Source organism: Malaclemys terrapin, chromosome 4, assembly GCF_027887155.1.
Source record: "Malaclemys terrapin pileata isolate rMalTer1 chromosome 4, rMalTer1.hap1, whole genome shotgun sequence".
Classification (NCBI taxonomy): domain Eukaryota; kingdom Metazoa; phylum Chordata; order Testudines; family Emydidae; genus Malaclemys; species Malaclemys terrapin.
In genome coordinates this window covers 34,590,547-34,613,281 of record NC_071508.1, presented here as the reverse complement: position 1 = coordinate 34,613,281, position 22,735 = coordinate 34,590,547, and the positions used below count along the sequence as shown (strand labels likewise).

At 58.6% G+C, this 22,735-nt stretch overlaps 1 protein-coding gene across 1 annotated transcript; it reads left to right on the top strand.

Annotated features, from left to right (window-relative positions):
• Positions 1–549: 549 nt before the first annotated feature.
• On the top strand, positions 550–2,526 carry LOC128836216 (dihydropyrimidinase-related protein 3-like). The gene is given in 2 exon segments (XM_054026271.1): positions 550–919; positions 922–2,526. Coding segments are annotated over 2 exon segments (1,602 nt in total). The 5' UTR covers positions 550–582; the 3' UTR covers positions 2,187–2,526.
• Positions 2,527–22,735: the final 20,209 nt, after the last annotated feature.

Genomic DNA, 22,735 nt, shown 5'->3' with positions numbered 1-22,735 from the left:
TTGCTCAGCCCGGCGTGGTGTGGAGTACTATCAGCGAATCTTTCCAGGTGACCATGCCTCCACGCGCCAAGCGAGCTCCAGCATGGAGCAATGGCAAGTTGCTGGACCTCATCAGTGTTTGGGGGGAGGAAGCTATCCAGTCCCAGCTGCACTCCAGCCGTAGAAATTACGATACCTTCGGGAAGGTATCAAAGGACATGATGGAAAGGGGCCATGACTGGGACACCCTGCAGTGCCGGATTAAAGTGAAGGAGCTGCGGAGTGCCTACCGCAAAGCTCGCGACGCAAATGGCCACTCAGGTGCTCCCCCCGCGACCTGCCGATTCTACAAAGAGCTGGACTTCGGGGCCCTGAGCGTGGGGCAGCGTGGAGCCCGGGGCAGCCGGCAACCGCAGCCGGTGGTGCCCGAGCCCCCGCGGGAGCCCCCTGCTACCGCCGCCCCCGGGGTGGAGATCCAGAGTGGCTTGGACAAGGAGCGGCTGCAGAACCTCAGCCACCAGCCAGACAAGAGTGATCATCTTCTTATTAAAGGAGGCAGAATAGTCAGTCAATGATGACCAGTCGTTCTATGCTGACATTTACATGGAGGATGGTCTCATAAAGCAAATTGGAGACAATCTAATCGTCCCTGAAGGAGTTAAAACCATAGAAGCCAATGGGAAGATGGTGATCCCTGGAGGAATCGATGTCCACACTCACTTGCAGATGCCATACAAGGGGATGACCACAGTGGATGACTTCTTCCAGGGAACTAAAGCAGCCCTGGCTGGCGGAACCACCATGATCATTGACCATGTGATCCCTGACCCAGAGGCCAGCCTGACAGAAGCGTATGAGAAGTGGCGAGAGTGGGTCGATGGGAAGACCTGCTGTGACTATTCCCTGCATGTGGACATCACCCACTGGAACGACAGTGTCAAAAGGAAGTACAAATGCTCATCAAAGAAAAAGGAGTTAACTCCTTCATGGTTTACATGGCCTACAAGGATTTGTACCAGATGTCAAACACAGAGCTGTATGAGATATTTAGCTGCCTGGGAGATCTAGGTGCAATAGCTCAAGTTCATGCCGAAAATGGGGATATCATTGAACAGGAACAAACCAGGATGCTGGAGATGGGAATAACTGGCCCAGAGGGCCATGTGCTGAGTAGACCAGAGGAGCTGGAGGCAGAAGCCGTCTTCCGCGCCATCACCATTGCTAGCCAGACCAACTGCCCTCTGTATGTGACCAAAGTGATGAGCAAGAGTGCTGCTGACATCATCTCGCAAGCCAGGAAAAAAGGGAATGTGGTGTTTGGTGAGCCTATCACAGCCAGTCTTGGCACGGATGGGACACACTATTGGAGCAAGAATTGGGCCAAGGCTGCTGCGTTTGTGACCTCTCCACCTTTGAGTCCAGACCCAACAACCCCCGACTACATCAACTCCTTACTGGCCAGTGGCGACCTGCAGCTTTCGGGGAGTGCTCACTGCACATTCAGCACTGCACAGAAGGCGATTGGGAAGGACAACTTCACAGGAATCCCAGAAGGGACCAATGGCATCGAGGAGCGGATGTCCGTCATCTGGGACAAGGCAGTGGCCACAGGGAAGATGGACGAAAACCAGTTTGTGGCAGTGACGAGCACCAATGCTGCCAAAATCTTCAACATGTATCCACAGAAAGGGAGAATAGCGGTGGGGTCGGACAGCAACCTGGTCATATGGGATCCTGATGCAGTGAAGATTGTCTCAGCTAAAAGCCACCAGTCGGCAGCTGAATACAACATCTTTGAAGGAATGGAGTTGCGTGGGGCTCCGCTGGTCGTCATATGCCAGGGGAAGATCATGCTGGAGGATGGCAACCTGCATGTGACACAGGGAGCTGGGCGCTTCATTCCCTGCAGTCCTTTCCCAGACTATGTCTACAAGCGCATTAAAGCCAGGAGGAAGATGGCCGAGATGCACGCCGTGCCCAGAGGAATGTATGACGGGCCCGTGTTCGATTTGACAGCCACGCCTAAAGGCGGTACTCCTGCAGGCTCTACCAGGGGATCCCCCACCTGGCAGACGCCTCCCGTCAGGAATCTCCATCAATCTGGATTCAGCCTGTCAGGTACCCAGGTCGACGAAGGTGTTCGTTCAGCAAGCAAGCGCATTGTAGCGCCCCCTGGAGGCCGCTCCAATATAACCTCCCTCAGTTAAGCACCCAAGCGGGGAAGGAAACACCAATATTCAAGGGGGAAAATGGTACATTGGTATTTAAGAAGGAAAAGCCATTTAAAACCGTTCAGAGCTGAAGAATCAATAAGCCTCAAGCCTTATGTTTCACAAACGCTATTTGCTACCTAGCTTTTAAAATATTGCTTTGGTTTCTGTTTATGCATAGCCTTAATTTTTTTCTTTTTCATTTTTACATGCATGCAGATCTGACAGGTCACTAAGTTAAGAGTCTGTAATATACGTGTTGAGTGCTTGTGTGATGCCGCATCGTAAGGAGGGGGCGGAGAAAGCTGGGATGACCGTGGCATGAACGAACTAGTTAGGCAGGTTATTCAGAAGGAATCGGCGGGAGGGTGGGGTGGAAGGGTTGTGCGGAGGGATTGTGGGAGGTGGATAGGGGTAAGGTGGGTCTGTGTGTTGTGTCAATGTTCATCTGTTTCCACTCAATGCTGGTCAGACATGTCTGCCTCCGTCTTGTGTTGTGAGGCCCATCGGGAAGCTCAGAGTCATCTCTGTAACAGCTCTGTTGTATCACCTCATGTAAGACTTTATTACTTTGTACATTTTATTAAAAAACAGAAAGCAACTGTTCCTTCCTTCCAAACAAACAAACAAACAAACAAAAAACAGCCCTTTCAGCAAGGCAGGAGGACAGAAAGAGCGTCCAACCACACAGCTACAGCTGGGATGCTGAGCCGAGGTCCAGTGAAATGAGACAGGGATGGATTGGCAGCGGCAGGGTTCTGCCTGCTTACGCCACACTGGGATCCTTGGTCAGAGGCCATGTGGGGACACGATGGCACAGCACCGGGGCTGAGATACAGGTCGCGGATTCGAACCTCGCCCGGCTCAGCTGGGACTGGAAATCTCCACCTCCTCCAATGGTTTGGTGGCCAACGTGCGGGCGCAGCTCAGCGCCCGGGTGGCAGGGGGCCACATTGCAAAGACAAAATAGCCTCCTTGGTGGCAGGTTCAGCAGAGGCCACGGAGGGCAGGAGGAGGTGGGTTCCACCTTCCACACGTGAGGCACCAGGAGGCAGCGGGGGGTGTGGAGGGGAGGCCTGGGCCAGGCACCCAGAATTCTGGTCTCCATGGCTGCCGAGCTGCCCAGCACTTTGAGACATGACAGCTCCTCCAGCATATCCCGGATCTGGGTTCCAGGACGCTCTTAGGGGCAATGCACAGACCCTGCTCCCCGTGACCCACAGAGACACCTGGCAGGTGTGGGGACAGGAAGGCTGGCCAGCTGCAAAGCCGCCAGGTCCTTCAGGCCACGAGCGCTGGGGGGCTCATGGCATTTCTCAGACCCTGGTGTCATTTGCAGATGTGCTCAGCACTGGCCTCCCTCTGCGCCCGCTGAGATAAACAGAACGGCTCCTTCCCGCCCTCCATGGGAGCAGAGTTAGGCCGACGCTGGGCGCTCTGGACAACCTCACCCAGCGTGTCCCTCCTCGCCAGGCCTTTGGTGTAGCTGGCACCTACAGGAGAGCGGTTATGCATGGGGGTGGGGAGGGAGGGAGGGTCCCAGGGTACCTTGACATAGTGATCCTTGGAGCCGGTGACGACCAGGTCATGGTTGCTCGCGGTCTGGTTCACAGTCAGTCACATCACAGGCCTGATGTGGCTGGTCAGCTTCCCGATAGGCTGCAACCTACAAGCAGGAGCCCGGGGTGTCAGGGTCTGGGGTGCGCTCAGCAGGAGGCGCTCGTTCCTGCAGGCCCTTCGCTGGCCCAGTCTCCAAGGCTCCCAGCAGGGACCCTCCCAGCCCCAGGCCCCTCTCCACCATCCCAAGCAGAAGTGGGGACCTCAGGCTCCGGGGCGCAGAGCACGGAGCAATCTCGGGGATACCACATCCCTCAGCAGCATGGGCCGTGATCGTGGCCTTGGGCTAGGGGCGGGGAGCTGGGCTCAGGTGCAGGGTCAGGGGGTGACTGGCTTGTCCACTGAGCCCCTAAGACAGGGGCGGGGATAGCTACGGCTCGCAGGCTGGATCCAGCCCGTTGGTTAATTTCATCTGGCCCGTGGCGCCCTCTCCCACCACCCGCTGCAGGGGAAGCCCCAAGCCTCCGCGCCCTCCTGGCGGGTGAGTGGCCCATGATTGATTTTTTCTGTGGGTCAATGGCCAGTGACAGAGAAAAGGTTCCCCACCCCTGCCCTAAGGGCTGCAGCTGGGAGAGGAGCACTGGGTCCTGCTTTCAGCCACCCTTGGGCGTGATCAGCAGCTGCTGGGGCTGATGTAGTGCAAAGCCCAGGAGCAAACAGGCTAAGCTGCTTCACGCTGGGGTTTGTGCCAGTGCAGCTTCCCCTGATGCCAGTCCAAATCCACCCCTTCCTCAATAACACAGCTTCCAGCCGGGAGGGAGCGGGCCCCTGCCCAGAACGGCTGCTCCCTCTGTCTACGCGGCACCCGTCTCCCTCCCCACAAGAGCTGCCCTCGCCTGGGGGCCCGAGCTAGCCCCGCCCGGACCTGTTGAGCTCTCGGATGTGGACGGAGTTCCCGGTGGCAGCGTAGAGCATGGTGCCAGCGGGGTTGAGCGTGATCTGGTTGATCTGGTGCTCGCCCTGCACGCTGGCAATGGTGCAGGTCATGGTCCCGGCACAGGATCCCCAGAGATCACCTGACCCAAAGAGCTAAGCCAAAGAGACAGAAACCAGTGAGCCTCAAGGCAGAGACCCTCGGGGGAGGGAGGGGGCAATTTACACAGTGTGGAATGGAAGATCTAGCCCGTTGTGGACTGATTAGAAGGCTGGAGAGCGTCTGCCCCGAGCCATCTAGAGGGTGAAGCACTCCACTTCCTGGCCACATGCAGTGCCAGTGGTGCCAGGATGAGACCCCCCACTCAGCCCCATGTCCCCTCAAGCCAGGAGCAACGGCACAGCAAGGGTGACCCAGGCAGCAGCTTTCGGGGGGCTGAAAGGGAGGTGCTTTTGGGGGACCCCAAGGGAGGTGCCTTGCCAAGCAGCCAGCCAGACCCATACCAGTAGGCGTGCCAGCTCCACGCCCAGGGAGGAGTGACAGAAACCCCACCCCTTGCCTGGAGTTGATGTTGACAGGCAGCCCAGGCATGCTCCCGCAAATCAGATTTTAGATCTGGGGAGGGACTGCAGGCAAAGAGACGTCTCAGTCTGTGGCTGGGCACCACAGAGAGGGGCTGATTCGCTGGGGTCCGGAAACGGTGCTGGCAGCTGCAGATGGGTCATTACCCATCCCTGATCAAAGCAATCGTAGGGTGCACGGTGCCCCCTGAAACAGATGAGAGGAGCAACTTCCCTGAGAGCAGAGCACCAAGCCACAGAGCCTCCGCGAGCCAGGCCAGGCTAGAGTGACCAGCGTTGCAGCATTCCTAGACTCAGCCCTGCAGACCGGCCCGGCCGCCTGGCCTTTGCAATGCTGCCCTGGGTGCAGGACGCTGGCAGGGCAGCACGTCGAGCTTGGCCAGGCCCACAGGGCAGCCTCGGTGCGTCAGGTACTTACGTGAGGATGTGGACGCACTTGGCCGAGTCCCGGATGTCCCACACCTTGATGTAGGAGGTGGAGACAGTGAAGACCAACCCTGAGTGGCTGCAGTACTTGATGGACATCACATTATTGGGGTAGCCCTTCAGCGAGGCAATTTCCTGGCCCGTCACCAGGTTTGGTTCCACATTTTGCAGCTCCAGTCTGCGGGAGGAGGCAGGAGCACATGACACTGCGGGACCCTTCCCGTCCTCAGCAAAGGACCCCATGGCTTCCTCCCCCCACCTCCCCTTGCTCCCACGAGTGCCTCAGGGGAGCTCAGTTCCTGTGGGCCATCCTGCCCCTGGCACCTCCGCCGGGCCTGCCGATGGGGGGAGGGTCTATTAGTGCCAGGTGCGAGGTGAATATCCAGCCACTAGGAACCGGGCAGAGGCCCTAACAACTCGCTTCAGGGATTTCACCACACAGCTGTTCAGCCTAATGATTCATGAAGCATTGCTGCCCTCTGCTGGGGGGACCCAGAACTGCACCGGCCCATTGTGGCATTTGGGGCTCTCAGGCAGGCTAGTGCCATCTGAGCAGGAGGCTCCTGTCCTGTCCCTGCAGTTCGGGGCAGCTCAGCCCCTCCCCTGGGTAACAGGCTCACTCCCCAGCGATCACACCCAGAGCTCAGCAGCCGGCCCGCCCCGGAGGCTTGGAGTGTCCCTCCGCCACGGAGATGCACTGCAGCGGGGCCGTCCGGGCACTGCTGGCACCGCCCACGGGGTTAATGAGGCCCCTTCCGTGGGAGAGAGAGAGCAAGGGCGTCAGCAGGGGGGCGCTGGCTGGGTGACCCAGGACAAAGCCAGATCCCACCCCATGAGGCTGCCAGGGCCTGCTAGTGGGGCTCCGGAGCAAAGCAAACCACAGACAGAGGCTGCTGGGCAGCCTGCTCCCCAGACAGGCCCCCCAGGGGCAGATCACACCCCGTTGGTGCTAAGGGCTCAGGGACTCATGCAGACCCTGCCTTGGTTGGGGGCGGGGGGCGGTGAGAGCCCAGCTGGGACTGCCGGGCCCCAGGGCAGAGTGGGGATGGTAGAGGGGGCGGCGAAGGCCCAGCTGGGACCGCCTGCTCTGGGGCCATTCCCGGCGCCAGCCATGGGAGTCACCGTCTGCCATTCACTTCTCTTGGAGCTGGGCTCCCTGGAGAGTCACCCAGGACCGGCTCGAGGCACCAGCAAACCAAGCACGTGCTTGGGGCAGCACATTTTCAGGGGCAACATTCCAGATCCTTTTTTTTTTTTTTGCTTTGGGCGGCAAAAGCCTAGAGCTGGCCCTGGCAGCAGCAGTGCGTCGTGCGCGGGGGACGCCCTGGGGCCACTGCGGTTCGCGCCGTGGGGGAGCAGCACCTGCACTTTGTGGCTGGGCCGGGCAGGCTCCGAGCGGGAGACACTCGGGCTGGGGGCCGCCCTGCCTGCAGATGCCACAGGGCGGCCAAAATTAGCACTGGGGCCATAGAAGACAGGGCGTTGCCGTGAAGGGCCCACATCCTGCTCTCTGGGGCTCCGCTCCCTCCTGGGCTACCCTGCCCCAGCTCCTCAGCCCCCTGCTGGGGCGGTTCCCCATCTCTGCCCCTCCCAGGTCCCAGCTGGTCCTGGAGGCGGGAGCCCTGGCTGGAGGGACCCTGGGCTGAGGTGCGGCCCGGGAGCCCCGCTGCTTACCCTGACCCGACCAGCACCGGACCAGCTGGAGGCAAGGGGGGAGCGGGCGGAGTCAGCACTGGTGGGGGGGGGAAGCCCAGGGCTGGGAAGGAAGGGGGTGCGGGTGGGGTGGAGGGGGACGGGGATAGCCCAGCACTGGGGTGGCAGGGGGTGTGGGTGGGGGGGCGGGGAGTGTGATGAAGTAGGGGGGGTGTTCTTGTTTTCTGTGGGGTTTCAATGGTTTCCATGCAGAGGGGGTGGGACTCAGTTTTCCTGGGTGTTACTGGTTTAACGAGGTGAGGGGAGAGGGAGTTTGTTGTTACAGAGGACCGGAGAGGGAACTTGGGACCCCAGCCAATGGCCTGGAGGATGGAGACCCCAGCGACCGGTGACCTGGCGACCCGGAGACCCAGCCCAGGAGTTGCAGCCGGTTCTGGCCAGTGGGAGAACAATGGGCTGCAGAGAGAGGACCCGGTGACCTAACCAGACGGTTCCAGCCAGAGGACAGAAGCGAGGAGAGGAGGCCCGGTTTACGACCCTGTTTACCTGGAGAGAAGACAATGGACCGAGGCGGGGCCTGGGGCCAGGGATCTCAGAGGCCCAGCGGAGAAGCAGGGGGAGGCTCTGGGCTGGAGAGGGGGAGCAGGCAGAGCCCACCTGGAAGCAGAGAGACTGGGGTGTGCTGGGCTGAGGGAGGCCAGGCCTGAGGCCCTGAGAGTTTCCTGTGCTGTGTTCAACTCTCAATAAATCCTCCTGTTTTATGCTGGCTGAGAGTCACTCCGGTCTAGAGAACAGGGTTGCATCAACCCCTTCGGGGTGGAAGCCCGGGGGGTCCAGAGCGAGTGGACTCCCTGAGGGGGCCCCCGGCGAGAGACAGACGTGCTAAGGCTCAGAGAGGTGCAGCTCCAGGAGTTGGTGGGGACTGACCCCGAGAGAGAGTGGACCCCTGAGAAGGGCTGTCGCACTGAAAGGGGCACCCCCCCACAGACTGCACGGGGCCAAGAGTGGGCACGATCTGTGAGTCTGTGACAACGTGGTAGCAGAGGATGGTTCGTGGATGCACCCTGTAGACGTTTGGCTGCGAGCACAGGTGCTTTGCAGTGAGTGGCTGCCAGCGATAGAACGAGGGTACTGAACGGAACCAGCCTGGAAATGGCCTATAACCAGCTCCGTAAGAGCGACCTGGCACATCTTGCAGGGAGAGAGGGCTGAGCGTGGGGAGGCTCACTAAGGAGCAGCTGATTGTTCAGCTTGTGGAGACTGACCAGTCTGAGGCACAGGCTCCAGACCCCAGGGGGGCTCCCGGGGTGCCCGGAGAGCCAGAGAATAGCCGTGGGGGCAGTCTGTGTAGCGACCAGGAGTGTGTCAGACCTGACTCCCCAGTCAGTACAGGGAGACCCCAGTCAGGGTCCCCCTGAGAGGAGCTGTGGAGATTGGAGCTGCAGCTGAAAGCATAGAAGCTGGAGCTGGAGGAGCGGAGGCTGGTGGACCATGCAGAACAGCAGAAGCACGAGTTGGAGCTGGACGAGTGTGTACACAAGACCTCAGGAGTCACTTACAAGGAGGTCGCCAACCTGCTGGGGGAATATCTCCGCAAGTGGGGGAAGGGCGCAGGGGCCACTAGCGCAGAGGACGTGTATAACCTGTGGGGTTGGAGCAGCTGTATGACATCTGCCCTCCAGACCTTAAGATATGACTAGTGGACCGGAAACCCAAGGATCTGCGCAGTGCAGGGGCACTGGCAGATGAGTTTGTGGACAGTAGATCGGGGGCAGGAGGGAGACCCACATCGGGGACTCATAAGGGGAGTCACCCAGAGCCCTCTCAAATGTGGGACTCCAGGAAGCCCAACTCAGGGGTGCCCGGGAATGCCGGGGGGGGGGGGGGCGACCCCCGTCATGGGACTTGAGGGACCTGAAATGTAATTACTGTGGCCAAAAGGGACACAAGGTGGCACAGTGCCTGAAGATGAAGGAAATGGCGGCCAAGCAGAACTCACAGGGTGTTAACTGGGTGGAAGCTCACCGGGAGGGGGCACTGCCAGTCCAGGGGCCCGCAGTCGAGAGGGCTGGGCCAGGGGGAGGGGACCGCCAGGCCAGGCCAGCAGGGGAAGGCGGGGCCCCAGGTCCAGAGCGCTCGTACTCAATCCGCTGGGTGAGCGTAGGACAGGCCCCGGGGAACAATCGCCACATCATCCCCATTGAGGTGGGGGGAAGGAGCGTCCAGGGGTTCTGGGACATGGGTACAGAGGTGACACTGGCGCGGTCCGAGGTGGAGGACCCAGACCAGCTAGTGCCCGATGCCTACATGATCCTGAGGGGAGTGTTCGGGCCCCCCGTCAAGGTGCCTGTAACGAGGATACACCTGAAATGGGGGGCTAAGGAGGGAGGAAGGGAAAGCCGGACAAGGTGGTCTGGACTGAGCAGTGCCAGAGGGCTCTCTCTGCACTGAAGGGGGCACTTATCCAGGGGCCGGTGCTGGTAAACCCGGATTTTAACAAACCCTTCCTGGTGTTCACTGACGCCTCGGACACAGGGCTGGGGGCGGTACTGATGCAAACTGATACTAAGGGGGAGAGACACCCCATTGTGTACCTGAGCAAGAAGCTGCTGCCCCGGGAGCAGCACTATGCGGCCATAGAGAAGGAATGCCTGGCCATGGTGTGGGCCCTTAAAAAACTGCAGTCATATCTATTTGGGCAGCGCTTCACTGTGTACACTGACCATTCGCCCCTGACGTGGTTACACCAAATGAAAGGGGCTAATGCCAAGCTACTGAGATGGAGCCTGCTCCTCCAGGGGTATGACATGGAGGTGGTCCATGTGAGGGGGAGTGCCAATGTGATAGCTGATGCTTTATCACATGTCGGGGAACCTGAACTTCCCCAGGTCACTGGCTAAGTGACCCTGCTCCGTTCAGCCTCGAAGGGGGGAGAGATGTGACGAAGTGTGGGAGGGTGTTCTTGTTTTCTGTGGGGTTTCAATGGTTTGCATGCAGAGGGGGTGGGACTCAGTTTCCCTGGGTGTTACTGGTTTAACGAGGTGAGGGAAGAGGGAGTTTGTTGTTACAGAGGACCGGAGAGGGAACTTGGGACCCCAGCCAATGGCCTGGAGGATGGAGACCCCAGCGACCGGTGACCTGGCGACCCGGAGACCCAGCCCAGGAGTTGCAGCCGGTTCTGGCCAGTGGAAGAACAATGGGCTGCAGAGAGAGGACCCAGTGACCTAACCAGCTGGTTCCAGCCAGAGGACAGAAGCGAGGAGAGGAGGCCCCGTTTATTACCCTGTTTACCTGGAGAGAAGACAATGGACCGAGGCGGGGCCTGGGGCCGGGGATCTCAGAGGCCCAGCTGGGAGCAGGGGGGCTCTGGGCTGGAGAGGGGGAGCAGGCAGAGCCCAACTGGAAGTAGAGAGACTAGGGTGTGCTGGGCTGAGGGAGGCCAGGCCTGAGGCCCTGAGAGTTTCCTGTGCTGTGTTCAACTCTCAATAAATCCTCCTGTTTTATGCTGGCTGAGAGTCACTCCGGTCTAGAGAACAGGGCTGCATCAACCCCTTCGGGGATGGTGGAGGTCCCGGGGGGTCCAGAGCGAGTGGACTCCCTGAGGGGGCCCACGGCGAGAAACAGGTGTGCTAAGGCTCAAAGAGGTGCAGTTCCAGGAGGTGGTGGGGCCTGACCCCGAGAGAGAGTGGAACCCCGCGAAGGGTTGTTTCACTAAAAGGGGCACCCACCACGGACCACACAGGGCCACGAGTGGGCACAATCTGTGAGTCCGTGACAGGGAGAAGGAGAGACATGGGCTGGGGCAGCAGGGGGTGTGGGTGGGGGCAGGGCCGGCTCCAGGCACCAGCCCACCAAGCTTGTGCTTGGAGCGGCACCTGGAGGGGGGCGGCACGGTGCGGCGCTCTGGCTACGGCTGCCGGGGAGAGCGGAGCCCCGGCTGGGACTCGCCGCCCTCCCCCCGGCGCTCTGGCCGCTGGGGAGAGTGGAGCCCCAGCCGGGCACTCCACCCTCCTCCCAGGGCTCCGGCCGCCCTCCCCCCCGGCTCCCTCCCCCCGGCCGCCGGGGAGAGTGGAGCCCTGGCCAGGGCTCACCGCCCTCCCCCCGGGGCTCCGGCCGCCCTCCCCCCCGCGCCCTCCCCTGCCACGCTGGGGGGGCGGCCGGAAGCTTTTTTGCTTGGAGCGGCAAAAAAGCCAGAGCCAGTCCTGGGTGGGGGAGGGCACTGGCCGGTGGTGGGGTGAGAGCCCAGGGCTGGGGTGGGGACAGCCAACATTTTTTTTGCTTGGGGTGGCAAAAAACCTAGAGCTGGCCCTGGATTCACCCTCCCACCCGCTCCTTGCCCCTCGAGGCTCTTACTTGTCCAGCGCGGAGCCCTGGCTCTGGTTGCTGGTGAGGTGAGAGAAGATGTCGCGGTCGTTGCGCGGCCTGGTGGGAGGGGACGAGGGAGGTATGAAGCCAACGTCCGAAGTCCTGAGCTGGGGTGTTCAGAAAGAGACCCAGGATTACAAGCCTGGGCCAGGGACCTACTCCCTGCCCCACACCTCCACTCAGCACAAGGAAGCCTGCAGTGCCAGCCCATGGTACAGCTGGATCCAGCTCCTGTGTAAGGGAAGTAACCGTTTTTTTTAAAAGAGCTAGAAACTGACATTGCATAAGCCAGGAACTCCTGATCGACAGTTAGGTTCCTCCAGGAGACCGACCCATCTAGTGCAGAGAACGGGGGGACAAAGGCTGAGCTGAAGCTAGATTCGTGCTCTCCAGGATGCCGGGGTGCCCTCATGCTCTAGCTGAAGATGGCTTGGGAGTTCCCAGCATTGCCCTCCTGCCATTTCTCTCTGGGAGCCCTCACCCCGCAGCCTGGCCTGTCTGTTCTCAGGAGGCTGCGTGCTGCCAGGTGCACATCCCCAGCACGGAGTCCCTTGTTTAATGCCAGGGGACGGCGACTGGGAAGGAAATGTACTGCCATGCCAAGCCTGGGAATGGACTGGTGATAAGGCCCTGGGGCACCTGGCATGTCAGTACCCAGCGAGGCCAAGAGCCAAGCGCACCCTGGAGCCATCTGTAAGGTGCTGAGTCCATCCTGTGCTGGGCTCCAGCCAATCCACAAGCCAGGAACTGGCCCCATGACTCCCAGAGCAGGTATATCAGTCTCACAGCAGCCGCTCAGTCTGCTCAACATCACTCCAGGGCCAGGAACTCGCTCCTGCCTGACATAGGCAACAGGCTGAGCCTGCTCCAGCCCTGTTCCTAGTCCTACTCCAGCCCTGGTCTCGCTCCAGCCTTGCTCCACCCATGCCCTGCCCCGCCCCCTGAGTCCAGCTCCAACCACTAGGCCTGACCACCTCCATCACCTTTGCTGACACCATCACTTCCATAGGAAATGGCACTGAGGTTGCCGGGGAAACAGGCATTCTCAGGGTTCCAGGAGCCATTGTTCTATTTACCAGGACAGTCCGATGCCAGGACAGTGCCCCTGAGCGCTGGAGAGGACTAGGGCTGCATTAGGACACCTGAAGTGCAGCTGCTGGAGACTCAGCAGAACCGCCTGGAGACAGCCACGCTTGCCTCCCAGCCCGGGAATCCCAGAGACCCAGAGCGTAGACGTCTCTCAGAGCATCTCTGCCAGCAGGAGACATTGGGTGAGGAAAGGAGTTCCCCCGCCCTCAGGCAGGGGCCATTCAGGAGACCCAGCGTGGGGGGAATCGGGCTGTGTCTGTACAATGTCTAGCACTGCGGGGCCCTGATCCGGGACTGAGCCCTCTGGGCATTGCCAAAATACAAAGGAGAACAGCAGGGCTGGAGGATTTACAGGCTCTGTGTGAGGAGGGCTGGTTGGGTTGAGCCAGCAGTGAGTCCCCAGTAACACAGAGCTGTGCTAGTGATGGAAGATCTATTTCGTCTTCCCTACTTAGCACAGTTCAAAACTTAGCACTGACCAGCTGCAAGGATCCTGGTGGGCCCTGGTATGGTTGTAGCAGCAGACTCAATGCTCTGTGTGGCCTCGGGCAAGCCCTTCATTCCCGCTGTGCCGCGGTTCCCTGTCAATACACTGGGGGTAGCAACCAGGCCCTGCCCTGCAGGGGGCAGTTAGAATAAATGCAATCAAGGTTGGGCAGTGCTTGGATGCCACGGGGATGAGGGCCAGGATGGTGCCTAAGACAGACCGAAAGCAAAGGGGAGCTACAGAGCCGGTGGTGAGAGGGGTTTGGCAGAACAATCTGTTCTGGGTGCCTGGGCTGTTAGACCCCAGCTAGCCATTGGCATTGCCAGACCTCCCTGATCTATGGTGCTGCTGCTCTCCCTGCTTCTAGGAGTCACTGCCTCCCCCTGGGCCGAGACCCCCGCAGCAATCATCTCCTGGGGTTGCCGTGGCACTGAGCGGCTAGCAAGGCCTGAGACTCAGCTGTGGGGGGGTGTGAGGCTGCTCTTAAAGCAGCTTGTGCGTTGTTGCCATGGTGGGAGGGGAAGCAGAGATGGGGCCATTTTACATCCCACGTCCAAGGCGCCTGGTTAGCTTGGGCAGGTGCAAAGAGCCGCCCGCGTGGGCTGGGAGCTGGGGGAGGGGAGCGTTCGGGAACCCCTGTTCTGCGCTGTCACGAGGAGGAGGAGCCAGGATGGAACTGATTCTCCCACTCGGGGGTCCGGACACCTCCTGGCTTCAGCTGCATAGATACAAGGAGGGGCTCTGGCCTGGGGTCTGCAGGAGCTGGGACTAGACGAGCCCAGCGGTCCCCTCTGGCCTAACGTCTGTGACTGTGGGGAGCGGAAGGTCCTGTGACAGTACCTCCCATAAGGCTTTATGGGAATATGACATAACTGGAATATGCTTTGTGCTGCCTGTGCCATGTAACATATCTCTGTAAAGGTTATGGTCTACTATATCTATTCATCCTATTTGTACACATATATCAGTTTATACTTGAGGTTAAGAATATTGGCCATATACTTGCTTGATTTCTAAGTAAGCTTTGTGAAGCATTTGGTCAGCTTCTTTAGAAAGGAATTCGCAAGGTTAAGTACCCGATCAGGAAGCACTTGGGGAACAATGCATCTTGGAATGCTCCAGTCCAATACCATGTGGACAATGGCTTCTGCCTGTAAAGACTGTGAGTCATTCAAGGACATGTGACTTACCCAGGTGACTCCAGAACTCCATCTTGGAGCTGGACTTTGCATAGGAGTGAGGAGGCGGTTCTCCACCCACAAGAGAAAGTCTATTGAAACCCCTAAGAGACCCCTCCATTTGGTCTTCAGCTAGATAAAGAGGGAGCCTCCCCACCCCCCAGGATACTTGGAAGAAACGGGAACAAAGGGGTGTGAGTGATTGCTGGACCCAGGCTAAAAGGAAATTAGTCTGTAAAAGGGAGCATTCTGGAACTGGTGAGGATCTTATTTGTATTCAGTGTTTGATTAGACATAGATTTGTGCATTTTATTTTATTTTGCTTGGTGACTTACTTTGTTCTGTCTGTTACTACTTGGAACCACTTAAATCCTACTTTCTGTATTTAATAAAATCACTTTTTACTTATTAATTAACTCAGAGTATGTATTAATACCTGGGGGAGCAAACAACTGTGCATATCTCTCTATCAGTGTTCTAGAGGGCAAACAGTTTATGAGTTTACCCTGTATATGCTTTATTCAGGGTAAAACAGATTTATTTGGGTTTAGACCCCATTGGGAGTTGGGCATCTGAGTGCTAAAGACAAAGCACACTTCTGTGAGCAGTTTTCAGGTAAACCTGCAACTTTGGGGCAAATAATTCAGACCCTGGGTCTTTGTTGGAGCGGACGGGAGTGTCTGGCTCAGCAACACAGGGAGCTGGAGTCCTGAGCTGGCAGGGAAAACAGGAGCAGAGGTAGTCTTAACACATCAGGTGGCAGCTCCCGGGGGGTTTCTGTGATCCAACCCATCACAGATCCCTCCCATGACCCCGGTTGGGAAGGACAGGCCCTAAAGCCCCAGCCAGGCCAGAACTAGTCTGGGCTGGGGCATCCCATGGCTGGGCAGTCACACATTGACTGGCTTGTGACTCGCCTGCCCATTGTGACACGCCCCCTGCTGGCTGGCACAGCCTCATCCCCTCACTGCCAGGCTTGGCTCTGCAGAGCGAGAGCTGGCACGTGCCGCTGGGAAAGCTGATCCAGCCATTTCAGCTCCGCCACTAGCAGCAGAAAGTGGGTGGCCCATATACACGCCGGCTTCTGCCCACTCCTGACTCCAGGTAGGAGAATCTTCTATTGCCCACCTCTGCTTATCCATTGCATCACCAAGCACACCGAGCCTTCCCCGAGCTCCTGGCTGGGCGGTGCACGTCTACCAAGTGCCCCGGTGCCGGCTGTCTAGCCTGGTGCCAGTGAGGAAGTGGGCAGCGGCATGCGCACAGGAGGGAGTCTGGGGTGGCCAGACAGAAGGGGTCGCACCAGTCCAGCCCGGAGGGGACGGAGACAGGGAGGAGGGTTTGGCGGGGCTGGTGGCAGGGCACAGGAAGGCGGCACAGGCTGGTAGATGAGGCATTGGGCTGGGATTCAGAAGAGCTGTGTTCAGTTCCCAGCTCTGCTGTAAGTCTTCTGTGTGAGATCAGGTGAGTCCCTGTCACTCTGGGCCTCAGCAAACTAGGGAGAGCAGGTCCCTACTCCATGGTGGTGGTGGGGGGGGATTGAGAGGTTAAATACAACAACACCCGCGTGCTCAGCCACTGCCATGATGGGGCCAGGTAGGGGTCCAGACAGGGAGGTAGCTGGTGGCCAACATGGGCCATGTGGGGGTGATTAAAGGCAAATGGGAAGAAGCATGAGAGGTGTGTGTCATGGAGTCCCCGGGCAATGCTCTGGAGCTGCTCCCTATGAAGCCAGTCAGGACTCTGGTGAAGTCTCCTCTCTGTGAGCAGACTGTCTTCTGGGTCAGAAGCTCAAAGGGCTTTCACCTTCCTGGGTCTGACCTTGAAGCATTCAGGATCCTCTGCCCCTCCTTGCGTTTCCCACAGTGAGTCCACCCAGCCGGGGTCCTGGGGAAGCCAGAGGGTCCTGCATCCCCACTTCGCAGTCAGACGTGACTATTAGCGAGCCAGTAAAACAGAGGTTTATTAGATGATAGGAACACGGTCTAAAACAGCTTGTAGGTACAGAGAACAGGACCCCTCAGCTGTTACCAGATGTGCCCATTACTTAGGGTTACCATATTTCCACAAGCAAAAAAGAGGACACTGGGGGGGGGGGAACCCCGCTCTAGCCCTGCCCCTGCCCCACCCCCATCCACTCCCTCCCACTTCCCACCCCCTGATTTCCCCCCTCAGAACCCTCAACCCCCACCCGCTCCTTGTCCCCTGACTGCCCCGTCCTGAGAACGCCCTACGACCCTACCTGTCCCCTGACTGCCCCGACCCTTATCCACATCCCCACCCCATATTCACACCCTCACCCCCAGACTCCCGGGGACTCCCATGCCCTATCCAACTGCTCCCCGCCCCCGACAGGACCCCCAGAACTCCTGACCCATCCAACCCCCTCTGCTACCTGCCTGCCTCGATGCCTCTCCACACCCCTGCCCCCTGACAGCCCCTCCCAGAACCCCAGACCCATCTAACCCCCCCTGCTCCCTGTCCCTGACTGTCCCAACCCCTCTCCACACCCTTGCCCCCCTGACAGCCCCCTCCAAACTCCCGACCCATCCAACCCCCCATCCCTGTCCCCTGACCAGGGCCGACTTTAAAGAGCCCAGGAATCGGGCTGCGCTCCGGACGGGGTTGCGGGGCTTGGGGCTGGGCCAGAGGTGCTCGGCCGGGGGTGCTGGGGCCCAAGCTGGGCCAGCGCTGCTGGGGCCCGAGCCAGGCCGGGTCCGGGCTGGGGGTGCTGGGGCCCAAGCCGGGCCGGGTCCAGGCTGGGGATGCTGGGCCGGAGCCGCTGGGGCAGCCGGGCGCCACTCGGCCCGGGCTGGAAGGAGCCGCTCGGCCAAGGCTGCGCCTCCCCGGAGCTCTCCTCCTTGCACCCCCCTGCCCCAGCTTACCTGCTGCTGCCTCCCGCTTGCCCCTGTTTCTTTTCAGACTTCCCGCAAAGATCTGATTGGCGGGAAGCAGGGGAGGGGGAGGAGCAGGGAGCGGAGCGTTCAGGGGAGGGGAGAAGGGGGAAGACAGCTGCGGGCCGGACAGCTTGGTAAGGCTGCAGGGGATGGGGGGAGCCGGGAAGGGGCTTTGGGTGCAGAGCGGCGCTTGGCTGCTGCTTTTCTATCTATAAATAGCCAACCAGGGGGAAATCACGGACATTTTTAGATTTTTAAAAATCCCCCCCGGACGGCTATTTATAGACCGAAAAGCCGGACATGTCCGGGGAAATCCGGACATATGGTAGCCCTACATTACTTTGGGGTATGCTCATTTATTTGGGTTACTCCTCTGGGGAAGAGGGTTCTGTAATCCTGTCAATGTACTGCTTGTGTCACTTGTGTTTACATATGGAGCTCTACTTCTCCCTTCTGCAAGTCCCCTCCCAATGGAGCTATCCTGCAGGACCTAAGGTCCCTAGGGCTGGGTTACTCCCACCCCAGAACCAGATAAACATCCACACACCCACACGTACATTAACAGAGCAAGTCTGAGCGGACCAGGTCAATCAGCACTGTCAAGCTGACCCCTTATATGTCTCTGGACTCACTGGGCTGGATGAAGCAGCACTTTCAAGCTGTCTCTCCTTATATGCCCTGGGCTCCTTGGACTGGGTCAAGCAGCACTTTCAAGCTGTTACCCTTATGTGTCCCAGATTCAGCACGTCCCTATCCCCACTCCCCCAACACAATTGTACTGGCAGTAATCTACTTGATGAGCAAACCCTACAGTATTTTGGGTGCTGCAGGGATCTTTAGCTTAGGTAAAAGAAGCATTGCTGTAGAGTGAATGGGGGAGGCTAAAAACACAACCAAGTAAAGTTCAGCACGAGAGAAACAACCAACTTAACCATAGAAGTTATTTATTGAATAATAGTGATAACTACACAAGAAGGACTAAACCAACATAACATACATGATTAAAGGCTAATACCTAAGGTAGATAGGAAAACAGAGAGAGAGAGAGAGAGAAAAAGAAGGGGATCTCACCGCTCCCTGAAGCTTGAACTGGTCAGGGTTCCCAGATGATGGTGGTAGCTGAGGGTCCTGAGGGCAAGAGGCAGGCAGAATCCCCTGCACGATCAGTGAGGAGATGATGGAGTTCCAGTGGAACTGATGCCTAGTTTGGATCTAAGCATCAGAACCCTGACTAGGGGGTGAGTAGGGATTTTTGTAAAGAAAATACAATGGTTCAAGGGAGAACACTAGATTTGTTTATAGGTAAACTGATGACTCAAGGATTTTTTTTAGACTAGACAATAGGATCTGATCACTCTTGGCTATGGGTGGTGTTTTCTTCCAGGGAGCTCACAATGCAACTAGGCTGCTTCAGTATTTGGATATCAATTAAGGATTCATTACTAGAATTGGTCTGATAATTGCTGAGCTGGGTGTGTGCAGACATAGGTTAATTAGCATCTGGAGCAGAGATTCCCAGGATGCAGTGCTTCCCTGCTTTTTCTGGTCCCAGAATTCAGTGTGGTTCTCTGTTCTCCATTCTGTATGTAAATTGAGATGTCTTCCTGTCCCATCTTTCATGCAGATGAGGCTAGGGGAGTTGTCTCTGCTCTCCATTCTGTATGCTAATGGAGATGTCTTAATCTTGTCACCCTTGTCAGGAGTGGTCTAGGTGTGTCTCCCAACGCCCTTCACTGCTCTCTGCAAGTTTTCTTCTTCTGATGGGTTTTGGTTTAAGCAGAGGCGGGGAGGGGGTGTCTTTCATGAGTCAGGCTGGATACTGCACCCTGGTTCCCCAAGAACACAGAGGTGTCTGGTATCACAGCTGGGTCCATTTTGGGGGGCAGTGAGCCAGACACCCACATCTGCACTTCACTCCTCGTCCCCAGCCAGTTCCAAACTGAAACTCTCCAGCCCCTCCTCTCTGGCCTTTGTCTCTTTCCCCGGCCAGGAGGTCACCTGATCTCTTTGTTCTCCAACACCTTTAGCTATCCCCTTGCAGGGGGGAAGGGCCCCGGCCATTAGTTGCCAGGAGACAGAGTGTTGGCCATTTATGCACACTGGCCTTTATCCCCCCACCTAGAGACTTAAGAAATGCATAGGGGAAACTGAGGCACCCCTACAGTATTCAGAGGAAACATTAAGAACAGTCCCACTTCGTCACAGTGAGGGAGTTAGAGAGTCTGTGGGAAGCCCTCTCTCTTGTGAAATCAACCACCCCTACAAGGTGCGGGCCGCTCCAGATCAGGGGAAGGGCCCAGCTGTGAATTTAGAGCCAGATCCTGGTTTGGATCTGAATCCACCGGCGCTGCGGAGCGTTCAGCTGTGGGGAGCTAGCTCCCGCCTGTGCCAGATCACAAAGTGCCACTTCAGGCAGCGCCCTGTGTGGAGCTGCAGCTGGGCCCTCCAGAGCCGAGTTGAGGCTCCTCCTCTCTGCTGGCCAGCCGGCCGCAGCTCCTCAGCACCTGCCCGCTCAGCCCCACCTCAGTGCTCCTGCCTCCCCCATCTCCTCCCTGGCGCTGCACCTCGCCCCCTGCACCTGGAATGTCAATACCCAGCGGGGCCGGGAGCCAAGCGTCCCGGGAGCCATCTGTAAGGTGCTGATTCCCTCCTGTGCTGGGCTCCAGCCAATCCACAAGCCAGGAACTGGCCCCATGACTCCCAGAGCAGGTATATCAGTCTCACAGCAGCAGCTCAGTCTGCTCAACATCACTCCAGGGCCAGGAACTCGCTCCTGCCTGACATAGGCAACAGGCTGAGCCTGCTCCAGCCCTGTTCCTAGTCCTACTCCAGCCCTGGTCTCGCTCCAGCCTTGCTCCACCCATGCCCTGCCCCGCCCCCTGAGTCCAGCTCCAACCACTAGGCCTGACCACCTCCATCACCTTTGCTGACACCATCTCTTCCATAGGAAATGGCACTGAGGTTGCCGGGGGAACAGGCATTCTCAGGGTTCCAGGAGCCATTGTTCTATTTACCAGGACAGTCTGATGCCAGGACAGTGCCCCTGAGCGCTGGAGAGGACTAGGGCTGCATTAGGACACTGGAAGTGCAGCTGCTGGAGAGTCAGCAGAACCGCCCGGAGACAGCCACGCTTGCCTCCCAGCCCGGGAAGCCCAGAGACCCAGAGCGTAGACGTCTCTCAGAGCATCTCTGCCAGCAGGAGACATTGGGTGAGGAATAGAGCCGTCCCGCCTTCGGGCAGGAGCCATTCAGGAGACCCAGCGTGGGGGGAATCGGGCTGTGTCTGTACAATGTCTAGCACTGCAGGGCCCTGATCTGGGACTGAGCCCTCTGGCACTGCCAACATACAAAGGAGAATAGCAGGGCTGGAGGATTTACAGGCTCCGTGTGAGGAGGGCTGGTTGGGTTGAGCCAGCAGTGAGTCCCCAGTAACACAGAGCTGCGCTAGTGATGGAAAATCTATTTTGTCTTCCCTACTTAGCACAGTTCAAAACTTAGCACTGACCAGCTGCAAGGATCCTGGTGGGCTCTGGTATGGTTGTAGCAGCAGACTCAATGTTCGGGAAAAGCAAGATATGTGCAATAGACAACGTAGTTCCATCTGGGCACCAGCCAGCTCCTGTGCCCCAGAGAGCTCTCACAGCTCACACTGAACCAGGGAGAAAGGGGGCAGGAGGTTGGAAGAGAAGGTGCCAGCCTGGGACCCAGGAGACCCATAGTCAATTCCCAGCTCTGCCACAGATACTCTGTGTGGCCTCAGTCAAGTCCCCTATTCCCTCTGTGCTGCAGTTCCCTGTCTGTTCAGTGGGGGTAGCAGCCAGGCCCTGCCCTGCAGGGGGCAGTCAGGGTAAATGCAATCGAGGTTGGGCAGTGCTCGGATGCCACGGATGGTGCCTAAGACAGACCTAAAGCAAGGGGAGCTACAGAACTGGTGGTGAGAGGGGTTTGGCCTTTGACAATCTGCTCTGGGTGCCTGGGCTGTCAGACCCCAGCCAGACCTCCCTGATCTATGGTGCTGCTGCTCTCCCTGCTTCTAGGAGTCACTGCCTCCCCCTGGGCCGAGACTCCTGCAGCAATCATCTCCTGGGGCTGCCGTGGCACTGAGCGGCTAGCAAGGCCTGAAACTCAGTTGGGCGGAGGGGCAGGGGGGTGCAATGAAAGCAGCTTCCATGTCGTTGCCGCGGTGGGAGGGGAAGCAGAGATGGGGCCATTTTACATCCTACGGCCAAGGCGCCCGGCAGCTGAGGCAGGCGCAAAGAGCCGCCCGGTTGGGCTGGGAGCTGTGGGAGGGGAGCGTTCGGGAACCCCTGTTCTGCGCTGTCACAAGGAGGAGGAACCGGGATGGAACTGATTCTCCCACTCGGGGATCCGGAGACCCCCCCCTGGCTCCAGCTGTATGGATGCGGGGAGGGGCTCTGGCCTGGGGTCTGCAGGAGCTGGGACTAGATGAGCCCAGCGGTCCCTTCCGGCCTAAAGTCTGTGACTGCGGGGAGCAGAAGGTCCCTCCCATGACCCCGGTGGGGAAGGAGAGGCTCTAAAGCCCCAGCCAGGCCAGAACTAGTCTGAGCTGGGGCATCCCATGGCTGAGCAGTCACACATTAACTGGCTTGTGACTCGCCTGCCCATTGTGACACACCCCCTGCTGGCTGGCACAGCCTCATCCACTCACTGCCAGGCTTGGCTCTGGCAGAGCGAGAGCTGACACGTGCCGCTGGGAAAACTGATCCAGCCATTTCAGCTCTGCCACCGGCAGCAGAAAGTGGGTGGCCCATATACACGCCAGCTTCTGCCCACTCCTGACTCCAGGCAGGAGAATCTTCTATTGCCCACCTCTGCTTATCCATTGCATCGCCAGCCACACCGAGGTTGGATGAGAAGGTACCAGCCTCCCTGCCGCTCTCCTGCCTTCTGCTCCTGCCCCTTCACTGGTGTGTCTGAGCAATTCCTGCTGCTCACGAGCCCGCCCCACCTCCCCCACCCCGCTGGCCTCGCCCACCTGCGAACTGCCACAGCCCCAATATTCCTGGGGGAAGGGATCAGGGTCATTTCATTGGGCAGGAAGAATCCTGAGTGGTTGGATCCAGCCTGTCTGCTGTGCAGCTTGTGAACCAGGAGAAGGAGAGGCGGGAGTGACCCAGAGAAGGCCGTTTGGCCTGTGGGATGGGCTGCTGGCCTGGGAGTTCGGAGACCTGGGTTCTAATCCTGAGTGACTTTGAGCACATCCCTTCCCTTGTTTCCCTGCTGGCTGCCTTGGCTAGTTAGATTCTGAGCCCTCCAGCCCAGCGATTGTCTGCAGCACCTGCTGCAACAGGGCCCTGAGCTCAACTGGCATCTGTAGGTGCTGGTGGGACAGAAATAACTGGGCTGCCCCTGATGCTG